Raw genomic sequence first — 17199 nt, forward strand, 5'->3', positions numbered from 1 at the left:
AGACTCTGCTGCTCGGACAATACTGGTTGGTACCAACATTGCACTTTTCCTTGAGTTTTGCCCATCACAAAGTCAGGCAGTGTTCCAGCAGGCAGCACTTGATTCTTTTACTCTGGGATTAATTTTTAACAGAAGCACTATGAGCTTGATTTGAGCAGCGTTTCAGTTGGTAATTAATAATTCAATGGTTGTGAGAAGTTTTGACTGTTCATGTTGAAGTCTACTGCTAAGCGTGCTAAAACCACGCAAAAATCTAGAAAATAGCTGAAATATTTTCAAGAACGTTAGGCTTTCAGAAAGAAAATAGAAGGGAAAGGGCTGAAATTGCAACTTATGAGGTAGGCATCTATTTTCATCTCCTGCGTTGTCCTTCTACATGCCCTTTGTGATTCACACAAGCCTGACAAGCTTGTAGACTTGAAGTGCACAGCATTATTGCTAAAGCATGGGGTTTTTAACTTAAAACTGTCTGCAGTTGAAAAGAAAACTGTGGGCATCTAGGCAGATGGAAACCAATTACTTCCAGTAATTCTCCCTTGAATTTCTATTGTAGGACAAACTTTCTGCAGGTGAAGGGACCTTGAATGAGTAGTTAACAAAAAAAAATAAATCAGAGGTATAAAGGTGAATCTAAGGCAGCATAATTACTTGTGTTACCTTTGTCAGTGAAATCTGTGGTCCAAGAAAGAGGACAAAGAGAATCCAGATGTTTTTTCACCTCCACCCTTAGTTTTCCACCAAGATAAAAGGTACTTTAGGCCTGTCTTCAGTAAGAAATGTTTAATCAATCAGGTTATATAGCCAAAATATTATTTCAGTATTGTTACAGGTCCGACTTCTCCTAATGGCTGTTTCCAGATATACCTGTATGTCAGGAGTCTCAAGCTTCTCAGACCAAGATATCCATGACTAGAGCAGAAACATCTGTTGTCACGGGGAAATTAAATGTGAAGAAATCTGCAAGATGGGAAATATTATCAGATATTTTAGGCTACCCTTCTGAGGAACACAAACTTATATTCACAGAAACCGATAAAACTATTCTATGTCTGGAATTTTTTACAACTCTAACACCCATAAGTTAGTTTTCCAAAGATCTCCATTACTCTTATGTTGATTTAGTAATGTTTCTCATTACATAGAAATAGTATTTCTGTGATCTAGTAGCCTAATTTTTGCCACCAAAGGAGAAAACATAATCCTATTCTTAGCTTTTATAAAACTTATGATTCCGAAAATCAAGCTTCTAGTGCTTCCTTCTGCTGGCAGTGGCAGGGGGTAGAAGGAGAGGATGGTGGGGTTGGGGATGGATGGGGATGCTGTATAGTTTTGTGAAGTTGGAAAAAATGAGGGTAATTGTAGAAGAGATTCTGATGGCTTACTTTGTCTTTATCACAGCTTATTAAACGTCTTTCACATTTCAAGGTATTCATGCTTCCAACTTCAGTCTTAATAGTATTGTCGCTTGCATGTTTCTGCACAAACTAAGCAGGTTTTTGGCTGTTGTGGGTAGCACATCAGGTAAAGGACTGAAAATGTGTTCTTTTGGGTGTGTATTTGACTGTTTACATTGAATTTGGTTCACTGTTTCCCAGGCAATATCGGCTCGTGAATCACTTTCCTTTATCATTTGTGGTACCTTCCACAAGATGTGTGCTAACTAAAAAGTGCTTTTGCACAGATCCGCAGACTTGGCAACATGAATTTGGCAGTGGTAGTACGTGACTTTTAAGTCTGAAATTTGAAAAAAGTAATTCCTGAACTGATGGTAGTAAATAATGCAGTGCTTTATTTTCTGTCTCTTTAAACTAGTGATACTTAATCTTTTTATGATAACATTAAAAGGCATGCTACTTTGAATTATAAAAGCAGTGTTTATAGGCATATATTTATCTTACACCTGTAATGTAAGTCAGTGGAAAAAAGGGGATCCTACAGATTAGTGCAACTACCTTTTATATCTCGGGTGTAAGCAAAACAAAGATTTAACTGCAGTGGCATAATTTCCTCAGGGACCACAGCAGGATTGAGTTCTCGTTCAAATGTAAGAAAAATTTGGAGCTCCTGTCTCAAAATTCTTAGTTCAAAACTCACGTGACAGATGCACAAGACAAACGTGAATCGGTGTAGGTACTGGGAAAAGGGGGAATTCTCCATGTTACTGACTGACAGAGAGTCTCAGTTGTTTCAGTGCTTGCTCTTAGTGAGCTGTCCTTTACTTCATGTGTCCTGGGGGAGGCGAGCCTAACAGAGGCAATGGAAGGAGAATGAGGCAACTTCTTAACAGCTGGAGTTTTCCAGTATAGGGGAGACTATGGGAGGGGCTATGCTGAAGAAAGAGAGCTGGGAAAGGGACTTTTTGGATTACTTGAAAAGCAGGACACCTCATGCTAAATCAATATCCTTGCTTATCTGACCTGTCAGGTGGGCTTTGTAAGGATGGTATAAAGGGAAGAACTTGGAGAGTATACACCATGCTACTTGAGCATCAAGCTGGAAATAATGTATTTTGAATGGACTTAAGGGGTTAGGAAATAGGAAGGCAACAAGATTTGGAGGCTAGAGGCAGCAGTCAGGGTACAAGACAAGCACTTCAGGAATGGTTCTGAGTATGTAGATGTCTGTTTGAAGAACTGATCTTGTTGGAAGACTGTAGGTTTGAATTTAGTTCTGGCAGAGCCCAACCACAGTAGAACTCTATACAGAGTTACATTTACACTTTTAAACTGAGGTTTTAAATTATTCAACTTTGATAACTGGTTAATTGGTTACCGGGCAGCTTAGTTTCAAATTTAACTTGCACAGAGAACTCTGTTTCCTATGTTAACCCCAAGCTTTGTTTATATAGGATTAGCTCAGAACGCAGAAAAGAGAAGTCAAGAGATGCAGCCCGGTGCCGAAGGAGCAAGGAATCGGAAGTATTCTATGAGCTTGCCCATCAGCTGCCTCTGCCCCACACTGTGAGCGCACACCTGGACAAGGCATCCATTATGAGACTGACCATCAGCTACTTACGCATGAGAAAGCTGCTAGATGCTGGTAAGTGAATAATGTAGCAGAATCTGGAAAAGGGGCTGGAGGTATATTGAGAAAGAAGCTATTTCTCAAACCTATCAGCAGTTAAATAAATAAATACATTAATAGTTGAATCCTTTTCATGGAAAGGTGGAAGACCTTACAGTAGAAACAGGCTATTGGTAATGGCACAGGAAAAATATGGCCACTGTTCAACAAACTTTGTTTTTCCCTTTGTATTCTGATGATCCTAGTTGGCTCATCACAGCTGTAGAGCCATTTTCATTCTCATTTGACCCTTCTCCCAAAGTTAATTTCTTCTATTTAGCCCTCTTTTTCCCCTAGAGTTGTTTGTTCCAGGTGTGCTTTACTAAACTGTAGGTGGCTGGTGCAAGGCTGGCTTAGCTAACTGTAGGTGTTTCTTCTTAGTATAAACTGCAAGGAATTTTTTTGTAATTTATACTCCACCAAAGGTGAAGTTAGCTAAGGATGTCTGTCTCTGCAGTTACACCTATCCATGCAACTACAGGAGTATTTGAGTTAGTTTATGAGCCAGTATCTGGATAGCATGCCATGGATGCTGTACTGGTTGGTTGTACTCATGCATGCCTACCTATACCGTGTGGAGGAGTAACTTTGGTAGCTGTACTCTGAAATGTCTCCTAGGAAGCTCCTGAGAAAAGTTTGTAGTGCCTTTTTGAGATAAATGGTAATATTTTTGCCACATGGAGTTTTTCCTTAAGGGGGAAGGTTTATTGGTTTATGCATAAAAGCACAGAGGGTTAACCTCACTCTGATTTTCTGTGATTTGTGATACTATTAATAGATCTTGAAGAATTTAATTGATCACTTAGATAAGTGAATTATACTGGTTTTGAGCAGTCCTGCAAGACTGCAGTCCTTGCAGACTGGTGCCAGAAGTGAAGAATGGCTGATATTTACTTAAATGAAAATGTGTGGCTGCTTGTAGGTGAGCTGGAGACAGAGGCAAAAATGGAGAAGGAACTGAACTGTTTCTACTTGAAAGCTCTTGATGGATTTGTCATGGTTCTATCCGAAGATGGGGACATGATTTACATGTCTGAAAACGTGAACAAGTGTATGGGACTCACTCAGGTGAAATACTGACATTTCCTAAGCCTGTTCCAAATCTGTAGAAGTTGTTATGTTTTTGTATATGTAAAGTTAGACACCCCTATACCTCTTATTTTTTGCAGTTTGAGTTGACGGGGCACAGTGTATTTGATTTCACTCATCCATGTGACCATGAAGAGCTGAGAGAAATGCTTACACACAGAAATGGTGAGAAGAAAGAAAAAATTGATTTAATTTACTTATGGATAGTTCCTGTTGGCATTAGTACAGTCAGATATCTGCCGGAAAAAGGTGTTGAGAGAACAAACTAGTATGTTTTGCTCCTAAATCTCAAAATAAACCTTGTTCAGAGATACTAACAACAGAAATAACCAGCATGTTTTGGCAATATCCTAATTGTAGGAGAGATGAGACTTAGTACCCTTTAATCTAAAACAAAATTAATGACTAAAACAGAGTTATTGAGGGTTGAGAGAATTCGCATGCCTACAGGAATAAAATTAAGAGGTAGGCTGAATGAAAGTGATCTTAAGCGATTGCTATAGAAGGATATGGAGAAGTTAGATTGGAGCATTTGTCTTGGTGTGGGCTTGCCTTTACAGGACAACTTGGAAGCAAATGTTTTCTTCCAGAAATTTGTGGTGGTATACTTAAGACACAAAAAAAGATACCATATTTAGGAGACCAAAAAACTAATCTGGGAATACTTGGACAGCCCCAAAAAGGGCTTTGGGATTGATGTGTCTCTGTACCTTTTAATTGGTGCATGAAATTGGTATCTTTTCACAGATTTCTGACTCTTCTCCATCTGAGGGAGTCGAACACTGTGTTCACATATTCTGTATGCTTTTGAATTTAACAAATGCCCATGAATTACTGCTTTTATGTCTTGTAAAGGTTTGTTAATGACTATAAAGGCTTGGCAGTCTGTATGCTTCCAAACAAATATGCTTTACTCGGTTGTTAGAAGTCTAAAATCTGACCTCTCTAATTCCTGTTTCATCAAACAAGGGTTATATGGACTCTGAATCTAGACAGTGATAAATTACCAAGCCTGACCTCTGCTTTTTAGTACTGTAAATCAGAAGCCTTTTATGTTGTCATTCTATTTAATACAGTGGAAGAGACCTGATAAGATATCATAGCATTAAGGGCCCCAACTTTGATTTTGTAAGCATTTTCCAAACTTGTCTGCCTTTAGTATTGAAGTACATTTCTAAGGCTAGATTAGACTTTTTCCTCCCCTTTTGGAATACAGTAATGCATCTGGGGGTGGGGTGGCAAAACAACTTCACTAAAGCAGTGTAAAAAAAAAAAAAAGTCTTGTTGCAAAAGCTTATTCTTAAAAATGTCATATTACTGAGTTTCATGCAAACTAACTCTAGCATGTCTAAATTAACCAGACTGGAATAAGATGTCTGGAAAGTGTTGTTACAAAATCTGTTTTGCAAATGAAGTTGGCAGACAAAAGTCTAAATTACAGTAATAATAGTATATTTTTATATTTATTAGTATTCCTAGGTTGCATTCTACTGCAGCTCTTGCATCAGTGGAATTATTTTGGTTTTGAATCGAGTATTAAATACTCCTCTTTGGGATGTACAGGTGCAAATGAATAGAAATGTGATTGCCAGAAACTGAACTGCATTCTGATTTTATGAAGTTGCTTTTTAAACTTAAAAAGCTGGCTATTTTAAAAATGTCCAGTGTTGAATCAGGCTTGAGACAGTTGCTCCATCTTTTACAGTTGCTTCTTAAAGCAGAGCCTTAAGCACCAGGACTTGGTTACAGTAACGTTGTGTGATTTTCAACTATGAATTTCTAGATTGGTTTAACTCTTTTAAAAACATCCTGAATTAAGTAAGTTTTGGCTGCTTCTCTGAACTCTGCTTTTTTTTCTTCCTCCCTCCCCCCCTTAGCGAGGATATTTTGATGTGGCATGAAGTAGGCTTGTCCCTGTCAATCTTTAGCCTCTGCTAGAAGCAGTAGACAATGTAGCACAAGGGTTTAACATTTTTCTAATGAATTCTGTCAAACTAGTAGTTGCAGTGCCAGCCACCATGAAGAATTTTGTAGCTACTATTGTCTGTGGAGGATGAGAGCAAATTATTGTATAAACTTGTATCAGAAGTAAGCTTACATGTTCTAAGCTTTCACCGTCTGCCATGATTTGGTCCTCGCTCCTTAGCACACCTCGGCAAACTCGCTCTGCCACTGCTCCTTATCCTAGGTGCTTTATTTCCTTCCTCCATGCACAGCAAGCTGCTTGCAGCTCTCCTGATAGGGTCAGTTTGCATTTTCTTTGCCCAGAATAGCCTAGCTAGTAATCGACTCTGAAAGGTTCTCCCCTGTAAAGGCAAAAACTTAACTTAAAGCCTGCTGTTAGCAAGTAAGGCTAAAAAAATTAGTGCCTCTAATATTAATTTGTATTAGTATTTCTTGACTTTTTTTTTTTCTCCCAAGAATGCTAATAATGTGTTTAAAAACTTGGGCTCTGTTTACTCTGAGTGTAAATCACTGTGAAAATATTTGGATGCATGTAGCGGAGTTTTAAATTCTGAATTAAAAAAATTAAAATACTGCAGTCCTGAAGAGCTACAGGCCCAAAATGTGTTTGATTTGAACCTCCCCGCAATGAGTTACCAATGCATTTTAGTGGAAACCAACTCAACAGTACTCCTCATTCTGCACATGCTTTTCTTGTCCTCTTGTCACAATTTTAAAATACACTAAATTTGCAATCAGTCTCTCTCTCCCCACTCCTTTTTCCTGAAATTTGGGAGTGTGGAGTTGGCTACGTTGAAACAAGAGTTCAATTGAAATTAAGAGTTCATTGAAACAAGAGTTCAAATTCCTGAAGTTTTCCTGTTCAATTTCAACAGTGAAACTTTTTTTTGGCGTACTTTACAGTAAAACTCATTCTGAAAAGTGTTATTATCGGAAGTGCTGTTAGGTTTATCAATCTTTTAAATTTATTTTTTGGGTCTTCCCCTAGTCTTAAGAGTTCTGTAACTTGATTTTTTTTTTATGCCTTTCGAAGGAGATCCAAGAGCTTAAGAATTGGTTTACTATTTGCTTTTGCTAGGTCCCGTGAAAAAGGGCAAAGAGCAAAATACGGAGCGCAGCTTTTTTCTCAGAATGAAGTGTACACTGACTAGCAGGGGAAGAACAGTGAATATAAAGTCTGCTACGTGGAAGGTAACTAATGCAAAGGAATATTTACGTAGTTTGGCAGCTTCCTCTTCAGATGTCATAACACTATTTCAACATTTTTACTTCATGTAACGAGCTTGAGTTTCACTAAGTACTTAACTAATTTAATGTTTGTGCTTCAATATGCTGAATTTTAATGCTGAATACATCATGGAGGTAACTGAAACAAAGTTTTAAAATTAGCTTTTCAAAACTCTTTTAATGAATTCTCTGTTTTAAATTAGAGGTCATTTACTTACTAGAAATTGTAATTACTAAATATGTTTGCATAAAGCCTTCTCCTCTGAGAAAAAAAATCCTTGACTCCACTTATGCTGATACCTGATTTCTTTTGATTTGATACTGTAAATGTGACAGTTGAGGTCTCTCTGAAGGACTTCAATACTATTCTTTCTGAAGCTGCTGGCTATCCCTTTTGTAACAGTTAGAACAAAAAGAGCCCAGCCTGATAACTTTCTGCAGTGAATGCATTTTCTCCTCCGGACAAAAAGTAACCTTTTACTGTATCGACTGATATTATGGCTTACAATTCTCTTTGACCCAGAATAACTAAATTTAAATTATAAAACAACTTCTTTCTTCTTTGCTGCTGTCTGCGAACAATTTCTACTTCAGAATGGTTTAAAAAAAAAACAAACCTACAAAATGCAAACCTTCTTGTCTCTTGAAGAATATATTTGATCTCTAACACCAGTTCTGCAGAAGATCTAAAATGGAGGTTGCTACTATTACCATCTTTTGCTGAGGCAATTGCTTATCAGTGTTGTCAGTAATGTAACTTTCAAAGAACAGTTCACAGAAATGCAGAAATTCTAGCACTGCTTCAGCCAGCGCCCGAGAGGAAAGAGTTGGCAGCCTGTGTACTCATCAAAGTCTGTGTAGTGTGAGGAGGAGAACTGCTGCTCTCCTTTAGCCACCCATCTGAAAGCACTGCTGCCTTTCTGTTGTTGCTATCACATCAAGGGGTGGGGAGGGGAAGGACTTCGCTCTGGGTGTGTAATGGAAATAGGGTTGTGTTGTCTGACAAACAAGAACCTAGTCTCTTTTAAAAATATAATTTTCCCATAGGTACTCCACTGCACTGGACACATTCGTGTATACGACACATGTGGTAATCAAACTCACTGTGGCTACAAAAAGCCTCCCATGACATGTCTGGTCTTGATCTGTGAACCTATTCCTCATCCATCAAACATTGAGGTCCCCTTGGACAGTAAAACGTTCCTCAGTCGTCACAGTCTTGATATGAAATTTTCCTATTGTGATGAAAGGTAATATATATTTTGTACTTTAAAAAAAAATTCATTTGAAGGATTTGCAGGGTTGGTACATGTCGGATAATGTTGGCCTTACACATTTACATAGTCTTGCTCGTTAACTTGATTCATCTGTGCAATGGAATCATTGGTGGGATACTTTGGCTTTTACTAACTGATCAGGATGTCTTATTTAAAAGCCAGATTTTTTTTAAATCTAAGGAGGGTGTGGGGTTATTACTTTGGAATAAATCCTTTGCCTGCAGTTAACTGCTTGTTCAAACTGGTCTTTAGTGTAGTGGCAGCAATGAAATTGAAATGAGAAGATTCTTCTGGACACTGAAAAAACAGGAAGGATTTTAGGTTTTTCAAAGATGGTGGTGCATTTTGGTGACTGAAAAGAGTATGTAATACTTGTCAGATGCATTTTATTGCTACCACTTCCCCCCTCCCTTCTTCAGGAGATCAGTGTCTGCTTTCTTCAGTCCAAAAAAACCCCCAAAGTTCAGCTGTACTTCTAATGCAATACATCTGCTGTTGGAAATGAGATTTTGTGTTCTGGTGCAAATCATGGATGTAGTCAAATACATAAGACTGCTTTTACTATCCTCTGGAAACTTAGCTTGACAATTTTGAAAAACAGAAGTGAAGGAAATCATTGGCCTGAGGTTTTTGTTGTTTGGTGGTTTGTTTTTTTTCTTGCTTGTTTGTTTTACTGGGTATTGTTTGTTATTCCATTTCTTTTTCTTTATAAGAAAAATGAACTTCTAATTAGTTGCTACAGTTAGATGCAGAGAGATGTTAGTGCAGGTTATTTTCTGTCCTCTGCAGTAACTACCTTTCTAGGACTGGTGGTGTCACATAAAAGGTACTTATTTGGTCACATTCTGCATGTAGAAGCAGCAAAATAAATGCGTTCTCCTGGTTAGCACTGCCCTCTAGGGGCTGAAGAAAATACTGCTTTCTTTAAAAGCTGGCAGTGGTTGAATGGGAAGAATAAATCTGATTCCTAATTTCTCTTGCAGGTTTAAAACTGTTGAAGCATGTCTCTGTTATTTTATTAAATTCTCATACTTGTGTAAGCTGGATATGCTAGTCCATAAGTAGCTGGTCTACATTTTAAGCAAAAAAAAAAAAAAGTCTAGAAAGCAGGGATTTACTTAATCCTGTCTACCACAGGACATGATTTATAAATATTCAGTAAGAAGGAAACTCCTATGCCTGCTGAAATTTCTCTTTTAAAGAAGCATAAAAAATAGCAATTTATTTCACAACAAAAATTCCCAGTAAACCAGAATTGCTGCTAATGTGTATAGAAGTGACTCTTAGGATTTTTCTAGATGTGTAAGCATCCAAATGCTCTAGTATTTGTGCTAGTTAATGTCTGCTTTTACTTAGCAACTTTCCCCCTTGTTTTAAAGAATTACAGAGTTGATGGGGTATGAGCCAGAGGAACTCCTGGGTCGTTCAATCTATGAGTACTATCATGCGTTGGATTCTGATCATCTGACCAAAACACACCATGACAGTAAGTGAAAAGATGTATTTAAAGCCCTCCAGCTACAAGAGATGAGATACAGCACTGGGGGGAAAGCAGCAAAAGAACAAGGACTTTCTTTTAATTGCAGATATGAATCTGCAGTGAATACTTATCTTAAATGGTTTTGGTTTTTTCTGCCTGTAATTAAAGTTGGTGTCCTTTCTCCTTTTAGTGTTCACAAAAGGGCAGGTGACAACAGGACAGTACAGAATGCTTGCTAAACAAGGTGGCTATGTCTGGGTTGAAACTCAAGCAACTGTTATATACAACACTAAGAATTCTCAGCCACAGTGCATAGTGTGTGTAAACTATGTGTTGAGGTAAGCTGAATGGACATCGCTATTCTTTGTCATAATTTCTACTGAAGACAAAGTCAGATCCTGATGGCACTATATTTTTTTTTTTGACTTGCTGAGAATGCGATCCCTGGTTGAACATGTTATGATATTACTATTTCCTACCAATGAAATTTTGCTGTCAGTCCCAGGGTTAGGAATTGTATTTGAAAAAAAACCACTTTTTTGATCTAGTGATGTCAGTAGGAAAATCTCTCTATAGGCAAGTGACTATAGGCCCAGTCTCTTCTGTACTATTACTGTGGAAGCATTTGAGAATTTGTGAGTTCTAGACAACTCTAATCTCTGTCTGCAGTCTGGAGCAGTTAATTTCACTAAGAACTTTTAGTCATGGAGTCAGAGCAGCAGTAATTGTGTTTTTCTTAATCCCATTTATCTTTTTCTTCCTTAGAATTCCTCTTTTAATTGAAAGCTTCAACTGAAGGCAGACATGTTGACTGTTTTTTTGCAATTGTATAATAGTCCTAAATTAGTTTTCAAAATTTTAGTGAATGGACCAGTATCAATCTATCAACACATCCATTTAAAATAAAGTGTTTTAGGAAATATCTAACTTTTTTTTCCTTATTTTCTCAATGCTTTCAGAAAAGCATGTTTATTTTTGTTAACTTTTTCTGATGGCACCGCGATTAGTGCTTGCTTTGTCGATTACATTTGAGGAAAGAATGAGTAAGAAAAAAAAGAATTCTTAAAGCTCCGATCCTGGTAATTTTGTGGTGTGGTGTGTGTGGTATTTTTGGGTTTGTGGGTTTTTTTTTGTTGTTGTTTGTGTTTTTTTCAACTTAAAAAACTGGTAAGCCTAAATTTATTCCTTTTAGCTGTTGTTTAACAGTCATCTTCCTCTCTGTCTGACAGTGGAATTGTTCAGAAGGACTTGATTTTTTCCCTTGGACAAACTGAGTGTATGCTGAAACCAGTGGAGTCTCCTGATATGAAAATGACCAAAATATTCAGCAAAGATGACCTGGATGATACCAACAGCTTATTTGAAAAACTTAAACAGGAACCAGATGCTTTAACTGTGCTGGCCCCAGCTGCTGGAGACACAATTATCTCTCTAGATTTCAGCAGTAATGGTGGGTGTGCATTTAAACTGGAGAGCATGCCAATTATTATAAAGTTAGTATTTTACAGTAAATTTTGAAAAATAACTTCCCAGTATCACTTGCCTAGTGGTATTTCAGCCGCTGTTTAAATTTAATGAGGTCCATAGACACGCACAGTATTGTTACTTAGGTTGATGGTTTCTTTTAATTTTTATAGAGTCTGATGAACAACAATGTGATGAAGTTCCTTTGTATAACGATGTAATGCTCCCCTCATCCAGTGAGAAATTGCAGAATATAAATATGGCAATGTCCCCACTACCTGCCTCTGAAACTACAAAACCACTTCGTAGTAATGCTGATCCTGCACTCAATAGAGAAGTTGTATCAAAGCTGGAGCCAAACGCAGAGCCACTCGAACTTTCTTTTACCATGCCTCAGGTGCAAGAGCAACCAACCAGCCCTTCTGATGCAAGTACCAGCCAAAGTTCACCTGAGGTTAGTTATGTAATTTGGATATGCTGTCATTAAAATGTATGTGCTGTTGGGGCTTGTGGAGCAAATCTGGTTAAGGATGCAGCCAAGACAGGAATTGAAAATTACTTCTGTGTTGTGACTTAAGTCATGCCATGATCTGAGAAAAAAAGATAAATTTTCATACTGAGAATTAATTTTCATTAAAGTGAGTCTTGCAAACACATGCAATACCACCTGATAGAAACATGAAGAGGTTGGGATTGGTCCTTCTCAAAAAGAATGGTTCACAGACAACTTCTCTATACAGAAAATTAGTTACAATAAATTACTGTAGAGGCTACTTCCAGGTTCCAACTAATCGTGCGCTTCCCAAGTGGGGTAAATTTGAATGTATACAGATAAATGTAGGTGGTTTTGTTCCTGTTTTTAATTTTGTGCAACTATAGCTTGGAATTAGTTTTTACATGAGAACGTTTTTTGAGAGAATCTGTAGATACAGTGCAAAATGATGTAATGACAGAAACTTAAAACTGCGCTCAAAATGTTTTCACAGCCCAGTAGTCCCAACGACTACTGCTTTGATGTGGATAATGATATGGCTAATGAATTCAAACTGGAATTAGTGGAGAAACTCTTTGCTATAGATACAGAAGCAAAAAATCCATTCTCTACTCAGGTAATGTACATTAACTTAAAATTCTGTATCATCTTAATATGTATTCCTAATGTGGTTCTCTTTCTCTTGGAATGTCTTCAGAAACTTCTTTTTTTATGTAATATTTTTATTAAAATAAATTGCAAAAAAATGTTGTAAGGATTTGGTAATAGGAAGAGCCTTAATGAAGCCATGAGGTCATAGCTGAGATGTTCTTACATATTTGTAATTTTTACCTCTTGTCTTTTTCAGGAAACTGATTTAGATTTGGAGATGTTGGCTCCTTACATCCCAATGGATGATGACTTCCAGCTGCGATCCTTTGATCAGCTATCTCCACTGGAAAGCAGTTCTTCCGGCTCTCAAAATGCAGCCACCATTACCATATTTCAGCAGACTCAGACACCATCAAGTAGTGCTGATGAAATAAAACCAGCGACAGAACGTGTGGATGACGTGAAGACGCTAATTGTTCCTTCGTCTCCTGTCCACATAATCAATGAAACGAGTAGTGCCCCACCGTCCCCCTACGGTGGAAACAGGAGTCGAACTGCATCTCCAATCAGAGCAGGAAAAGGAACATTGGATCAGACAGAAAAATCTTGTCCAGGATCGCCCAGTTTGCTAACAGTCACTCTGAATAAAAGGTATTTTAAAAGTGAACCTTAAATACTGCCAACTGTTGTATGTTGTCTTCGGCATTCTGCTTCAAATTAGAAATTGATACATTTAAATTTGGACATTTCAAACAAGTTTGGTGGGTTTTTTTATAGTAACCTTCCCTAAAGTTAACTTCGCAGTAGCTTTTACATAAATATCTTATGTAATAGGCAGCTACTATATGCAAACTGTGTTCATAATTTTGTATCTGACATGCAGCCTTTATAAAAGAATGCAGTAGGCAATTTACAAGTAGTTTTACCCGCACAGTATTTCTGGTGCTTTTCTTGTCCACTTCGTTATGAGGTAAGAGGCAACTGCAGTCTGTGTGCTACATTTATTGCTTTTAAAATGAGCTGTATTTCATAATGATGGACTGTGGCATATGTAGTAAATATTTATCGTGATAGAAAACTCTACAAAGTCAAGCATCAGACTTTTGATATATAGAAGACTTATCTGTATATAGAAATATTCAAAATAGACTTTTCCTCACCCTTCCCTCCCTTCTTTCTGTTGAAAGTGAATTGCTGAACTTTTATGCCTTTTTTCCCCTGCAAAGACTTTAAAATTTTTTGTTATTACTCATTCTGAGCTTCACAGCAAGATTAAAATCTAACATTTGCTATGCTCATAGACAATGATGGTTGAAATGAGTCGATTATGAAAGAAAAGTAGTATAGTTCATAAATTCAGTTCTGTGATATTGTATGTAAGTGTCCACAAAAGAATGGCTTGAGGATAGTAGAAACGTCTTAACAGCCTGAATCAATTTTTCTTAGATCTACTGCAATGGATGAAGAACTAAATCCAAAGATGCTAGCTTTGCATAATGCTCAGAGAAAACGAAAAATGGAACATGATGGTTCACTTTTTCAGGCAGTTGGAATTGTGAGTTTTGTTTTACCATTTTAAAATATTCACTTTTAACCTTGCAATTTCTGAAACAAGGCATCAGTGCAGACTCCTGAGTTTAGCTGTTGGTATGCAGTGGAATCTTGGGATCAGAGATAATAGTTTGATAGTGAAATTCCCACATATATGCAGATACTCCAATTTTAGTTCTCTTTTACTGTCAGCTGTTTCAAAAGTGCCCTCTATAGCCAGCACATTTCTTGATTAGGTAGAAGATACTCTTTTGTGAACATATATGTTCTTCAGTAGAATATGCACAAATGTAAGACATCACATTTAAATTTATAATTGCCATATTTATTTCACTTTTTAATTTAAACTCAATTTTCATATTTGTCAATACTGGAGATGGTGTTCTTATGCTTCTTTCTATGGTTTCATTCTTCCATCAAGTCTGAGATTCCTTTATTTGACCAAATAACAAGACCATCTGAACCATAAGGGAATAGAACTCCTATAACCCAGCAAATGTATATTACTACCACTTTAATGCTCACTGCCTCTAGTATTAGTGTGTGTGATTGTGACTAGCTCATCATCATCTGTCCTAGCTATTCAAAAGAAACTTTTTAGGTATTCTTAGATTTGTGTCACTTAATTGGGGCTATCCAGCTTATTATTTTCTGCAAGGGTATCTTGTCTCCATAATCTTTGTCTCTTACTGTCAGTTCTCAGTATTTTGAAATCTTGAGCTTTGCCATTACATACTGTTACCTCTCTTCTTGCCTTTATTGCAAGTTCCCACTTCTCTTAAGTTTTGCACAGTTAGTTCTTAGTCCCTCTACTGCAATGTAGCCTTTGAGATTCTTTGTTTTTCTAGTGGTCCATCTTCTAGGTGTAGTCATACATCATGTCTTACAGTGCAGGATTATTTTTCTTCTGAACTATGAATTATTCCTGTATTAGCATTCTGGTTTGGGCATGAGACAAATCACAGTATACTGTCTTTATCATTGCTCTCCTCTAGAAGAGCTGAGAAAGCTTTTATATGTCCATTTTTTTTCTGTGAGGCAAGCAGACTTTATTTAAAAAAAAAAAAATCATACTTATGCCATTGTTTTCATTTGCAAAATGCTCTGCACTTTCATGCATGTTGTTCTGTTGCTTCCAGTAGCCCTGTAAGAACTTGCAGCTCTGCAAGAAATTTTATTGCCTTCCATTGCCTTTTTTTCATGTGATGATGCTACAGCTGTCATATAGTGTTGCTGATAAAATACTCAAAGTAGCATGGGATGTCATTAAATACACAGAACACAAGCAATTCTGTATTAACTGCTGTAATAGTGCTCAGGCTTCTATGCTTAGTGCCTTTTTAATGCTTATAGGTTCAAACTTCATCCTCTGCTAAACCTTTTTCTTTTTTCTGCATCTGACAGAAGTGTTGTAAATATTTTGATGGTTTCTGCACAGTCAGAAGCTGAATTTTCTGTGTAGCTGGGTCTTAGCGATGTTATTTCAAGCAAATGCTTTTGTTGTTTGGCTTCTTTCTCCACAATTGATTTCTGAGAGGATGAACTAGGCCTTGCACATGCACAGAAGGAAAATTATGTTAAATCCAAGCTTGTAATACATGGTATTCTGGGATTGTGCAAAAACTTGTCAGAACTCCTTAGCTGTAAGGAAGTGGGACTTATTTTGCAAAGAGTGAAAATAAGTGAAGATCAAAGTAAAATACTACTTCAGTTTCTAGAAAATAGGAGAATTAGACAAGGGCAAAGCGTGTTATAGTAAGATTATGAAATAATGATCCAAATCATTACATTGAAAAAAGATACGAGCTATGCCTTTCTTAATATGAAGGGCTGTATTGCATTCACAGTAAAAAAAAAAATAAACCAGCAGCTATGTAGGTGACTGACCTTACTATGACATGCAGCTTTGAAGTCTGAGTTGTTTAACTGTAACTTCTATTCTACAACCGTCCTTTTGACTTGCATGGATGTTTTATAACCTGAAAACATATATTCTTTACTATTTTAAGTGTTCAGGATAACAGCAGTGTTCTGAAGTACCTTTTCCTCTTTTTGCAGCAGTCAGTACTACTAACAAGACAAAACTTTGCAGATTCAACTACTTTTGCTAGCAAACTATACTAAGATGGTGGTTTTTCCTTCCATCCCATCTGTTTTAGCGGCAGCTTCTTACTTATCTCAATTATATGGAGCCCTTAAAAGCTTTCTAATCTCTGTATCTTCTATGCTGCTGTCAAAACAATATGCTAAGGAGCCATATCTGCGATAGAATGGCCTAGAACTGCATTCCCCACAAGACTTGGGTCAGATGGCTTGGTGGCAATAACTGGAGTGCAAGCAGAATTTACATCTTAAATTTAGATAGAATTGACCTACCGAGGTTCCTGAATCTCCTGTCTACACTATTAATTCCAGTGCAGAAAACTATCAGAGACTTCAGTGAAAACCTGATACTTACACAAGAGCAGTGGTAATTAAATGGGTGTGTATGTGTACATGTACATCCTAATCTTGAGCATGGTAACTGATGATAACCAACATTCAGTAATTGTTTTCTGTAAGGGAAGTAAGGTCTTGAAATCTGATTCAGTTTTCCTTTAAATAATTTTCAAGGCCGGTGTACTTGGAAATGTATTTCTCCCCAAGTTCTGAATGAAGTCCACTTTAAATTGTAACAATGCCTACATTAGTAATTAGTGACAGAAACTGTTAGTTTGGAAGAGGGATGTGGAGAGCTAGAAAGATACAGTATTCAATAAGGAAGATTTATTTTATTTCTTTCTAGGGGTCTTTATTCCAGCAGACAGGTGACCGTGGAGGAAATGCATCACTTGCTTGGAAACGTGTAAAAGGATGCAAAACAAATGGTCACAATGGAGTGGAGCAAAAGACAATCATTCTACTATCAACTGGTTGGTATCCTCTTTTAATACATTGAGAGGGGTGGTGGGGGGCTGTGTGAAAGAACTGAATGACAAAAACATATCCAAACTTACCTC

General features: G+C 37.2%; 1 protein-coding gene across 4 annotated transcripts in view; it reads left to right on the forward strand.

Moving 5' to 3' along the window:
- Positions 1 to 17199, forward strand: part of HIF1A (hypoxia inducible factor 1 subunit alpha) — a 34711-nt gene that overhangs the window by 12515 nt on the left and 4997 nt on the right. For 3 of the 4 annotated variants that reach the window (XM_075029622.1, XM_075029624.1, XM_075029621.1), the window contains exons 2-14: positions 2849 to 3039; positions 3986 to 4131; positions 4233 to 4317; positions 7196 to 7308; positions 8392 to 8594; positions 10001 to 10107; positions 10292 to 10439; positions 11331 to 11551; positions 11739 to 12019; positions 12552 to 12674; positions 12906 to 13300; positions 14096 to 14204; positions 16986 to 17112. In XM_075029622.1, coding sequence (XP_074885723.1) covers positions 2849 to 3039; positions 3986 to 4131; positions 4233 to 4317; positions 7196 to 7308; positions 8392 to 8594; positions 10001 to 10107; positions 10292 to 10439; positions 11331 to 11551; positions 11739 to 12019; positions 12552 to 12674; positions 12906 to 13300; positions 14096 to 14204; positions 16986 to 17112 — 2249 coding nt within the window. Of the gene's footprint in view, positions 1 to 2025; positions 2045 to 2848; positions 3040 to 3985; positions 4132 to 4232; positions 4318 to 7195; positions 7309 to 8391; positions 8595 to 10000; positions 10108 to 10291; positions 10440 to 11330; positions 11552 to 11738; positions 12020 to 12551; positions 12675 to 12905; positions 13301 to 14095; positions 14205 to 16985; positions 17113 to 17199 lie in introns of those variants that run through there. The other variant, XM_075029623.1, reaches the window with a different exon arrangement.

This window comes from Buteo buteo, chromosome 6 (assembly GCF_964188355.1).
Source record: "Buteo buteo chromosome 6, bButBut1.hap1.1, whole genome shotgun sequence".
NCBI lineage: Eukaryota > Metazoa > Chordata > Aves > Accipitriformes > Accipitridae > Buteo > Buteo buteo.